A 3567-nucleotide genomic window follows, 5' to 3' on the forward strand; every position below is an offset into this window, starting at 1 on the left:
CTCATCATCACCTCACCGAGTCCCCCAGGGAGCACCAGCTCCACAGTGAGTTATAGCTGGGCTTTCTATAGCAAAGATCTGGTCACCCTCTTGAGCAGCTTAGTTCAAACTATATAAAGTTCCTGGTGAAGTCATGTTCACCTGGAATTGTTTCAGAATTATTTTGACTTGTGGCCCCTGATCCTTGTCAGGTTTCAAATTTTATTACTTTCTGTACTAGAAAAATTCCTGATTGCTCAATGTACTTTCTACACCAACCCTCACCCAACGTCCCCCCCCCCGCCGCCCCCCGCAAAATAAATATGTTAAGAGCCAAAAGTTTCATGAATATCAGTCCAAACCTCATATTCGTCTCCCCCATCCCGACTGGTCCTTTTGTTTTAAATTGTCTTTTTTTTCTTTCTCGCTAGAACATAATGACTTAACCTTCTAAAAAATTTTTACTTTCTTATCCTAACCATTTCATGCTTTTTTTCTTTAACAAAATTGAGATATAATTGGCATATAACATTTTTTTAAGTTTAAGGTGTTTGTACTGAGTTGATTTATTTATATATTGCAGCAAAATTATTAGCATTAGCAAACACCTCCCATAGGCCATATAATTATCTTTTTCATATATATATGTGTGTGTTATGAGAACATTTAAGATCTAGTCTCTAGAAACTTTCAAGTATATAATATTGTTGACTATAATCACTAGGCTGTGCATTTTATCTCTAGAACTTAATCATTTCACATTGCAAGTTTGTACTCTTTGACTAACATTTTCTTAATCTCCTCAACCCCTTTTTACAAGACCATGGTAACCACCATTCTACCCTCTGTTTCTATGAGTTTGCCTTTTTTAGTTTCCACATATAAGTGATATCATATATTATTTGTCTTTCAGTGTGACTTATCTCACTTAGCATAATACTGTAAAAGTCCATCTATGTTGTCCCAAATGGCAAAATTCTCTTCTTTCTCATTGTTGAATAATATTCTCGTGTGTGTGTATGTGTGTGTATGTGTGTGTATGTGTGTGTGTGGTGTATTTCACATCTTCTTTATCCATTCATCTGTTGACAGACAAATTGTTTCCACTTATTGGCAATTGTGAATAATGCTGCAATAAACATGGTATTGTGTATATATTTTTGATATCCCGTTTTTCTTACCTTTGGATAGACACCCAAAAGTGAGTTTACTGGATCATATGGTAGCTCTATTTTTAATTTCTTGAGGAACCTTCATACCGATTTCCATAATAGCTGCACCAAATTTACACTCCTACCAACATCGCACAAGGATTCTTGTAGATCACTGAATTTCCTTAAAACAGCTATTTTGATTTTTTTTTTTAAATCAGGTAAATCATCTCTTTTTTTTTAATCAGGTATATGCATCTGTATTAGGTTACTAGAGGATTGTTGTAACATTTGCTGATTTCACATTTTCTTGCATTTTCATGTTCTTTGGAATTTTGTGTTGCTTTTTTTGCATTTGAATGAGCAGTCACCTACTTCAATCTCTACTACTTTCAGGGTTGAAATGCCTTTTGTCAGTTCTGCTATAGATAAGGCTTTCTCAGACCTTGTACGAACATATCTGTTCCATGCTTCTTGCTCCTTCTTACAGAATTCTTTAGCCTGTATGTCTTTTCTACATCCTACAGAACACCAGGCTATATGCTGATAGCCTCCTTTTTGTTTTCCTGAAGGTGGTGCTACAGCTCAAGTTCCCCGCCAGCAAACACTTGCCTGCTTTCTACTCATGCTCCCTAGACTTCTATCAAATCTTGCTCTTTCTGCTGTCCTTGGCGGCGTGTACAGAGAGCTGGCAGCAGGGGGAAAGAAGTGTGGGTTTGAAACACAGTGCACTGTTGGTGCCCACAGGCCAGTTGGGAAGATCTGCAGGAGAAGTTTTCTTCATGGTTTGTTGTCAGGTTTCTTCATGGAGTCCAGAATGCAGTCGGGAAAAACCATGTCACTTTAATGCCCCTCCTGGGAATCTTATATGCCACTCTTTTAATCTGCCCCCTTCCACCAGTCACTGAGCTCTTAATTTAGTAATTGAATGCTGTGTGAGAGAATGAGCCCTTTAGAAGCATCCTGTATAGCTGGGGAAGCTGGGCAACTCCTCGCTGGCTCTCACTTTCTCCTGCAGGAGAAATCAGGTCTTTTAGCCCTAAACGGTGCTGCCTTAGAGGAAGCGTGATGCTGGCAAAGTCAAGCTTTCATCTTACCCACACGAATGCATTCACACTTCTTTGGAAACCTGGACCTCCACAAAGGCTCTCTGATCCATAGGTGACTGCCCAAGTCATAGTACTGTAGGTGCTCCTAGACTGAAGCCATGAGGGGCTAGAACCAATTAATAATCTCCTGTAGGTATCACAACCAGTACTGAAGTCTTTCTGCCTATTACCTAGTGCATAGGTGGGAAAGACTTTTTCTGGGTCCCTTGGCATATGATACTGGATTCCCAAACTTTCACAGAGGTACTTTTGTTCATGGATAGATGCCAAATTTTTGTTGTTGAAGAGGGACAAAAACAAAGATGTTTATGCTTACTTATGCCTGATTGAGTCATCACTCCTGAGGTATTATGATCCACTCCCATGGGATGTTCTCTAGCAGTATAGTAGCATTATGTTTTTCCTTTACTGTAATATTTTTTCACATGGTTTTTATCACTTGCTTATATTCTAACTTTCCAAGTAGAACATCTGGTGTGTGGGCCAAAACTATGTCTATTCTGCTTCTCTGGATACCCTGAAATGTGCTAGTTACTTAAAAATTATTCTTTGGATTAATTGCTAATACATTCTTATGCATTGAATAATAAAGGCCTTAATTTAACTGATGCTATTTCCAAAGTCTCCCAAGTATAACACTTTATTCTGTAATGATAATGAAATTTGGGTTCTTGTAATAGATAGAAATATATGATTATCTAATTGGCAGGCCCTTTACCCAGATTCTCACCTCTCTATCATTGTGACCAGACATTCTAAATGAATAACACAGAATTATTCCTATTGAAAATGCAAAGTAAACAAAGCAAAACAACCATGAATAGGTTTACCTTAGGCAGGGGTTTAGCAGGTTTGCAATGAAGTCCTCCAACATATTCAAAATGTGGCAAGAGTGGGTGTGGATATTCCACATCCCAGTTAGTTCGAATGAGCCACATTTCAGCTTTCTTCATTGTTTCATACAATGTAGTGGGTCTTCCTGAAGGGAAAGGAAACAAATAAAAGGCAGAGAAAATGAGAATGTTGTAATAAGTATTTACCAGATAATTTTCTGAAAGGAATAATGCAATAATGTAGTCAAAGATGTTTAAAGTGTCTGTTTGATAATACAATATACGTATTCAATGTACATGGTATATACATATATATATATATTTCATATATATAAACAACATACATATGACAAAACGTAAGTCTTTCTAAAATCACATCAGTACATTTGTAATCATAAAAAATGATTCAAATTAATACATTCTAGAATTAAACATGCATTTGTTTACTCTCTAAGCTATAAAACTAACAGATGCAAATGTAAACAAAGATTTCAA

The 3567-nt window shown here is 36.9% G+C and overlaps 1 protein-coding gene across 1 annotated transcript in view; it reads right to left on the reverse strand.

Annotated features, from left to right (window-relative positions):
- LOC105292447 (UDP-glucuronosyltransferase 2B31-like) overlaps positions 1–3207 on the reverse strand; it is a 21254-nt gene extending 18047 nt beyond the window's left edge. The window contains 1 exon segment of the mRNA XM_023530919.1: positions 3070–3207. Within this exon segment, the coding sequence (XP_023386687.1) occupies positions 3070–3192 (123 nt within the window). The 5' untranslated portion in view covers positions 3193–3207.
- Between the last annotated feature and the right edge of the window lie 360 nt (positions 3208–3567).

The sequence above is a fragment of the Pteropus vampyrus genome, unplaced genomic scaffold (assembly GCF_000151845.1).
Source record: "Pteropus vampyrus isolate Shadow unplaced genomic scaffold, Pvam_2.0 Scaffold57, whole genome shotgun sequence".
Classification (NCBI taxonomy): domain Eukaryota; kingdom Metazoa; phylum Chordata; class Mammalia; order Chiroptera; family Pteropodidae; genus Pteropus; species Pteropus vampyrus.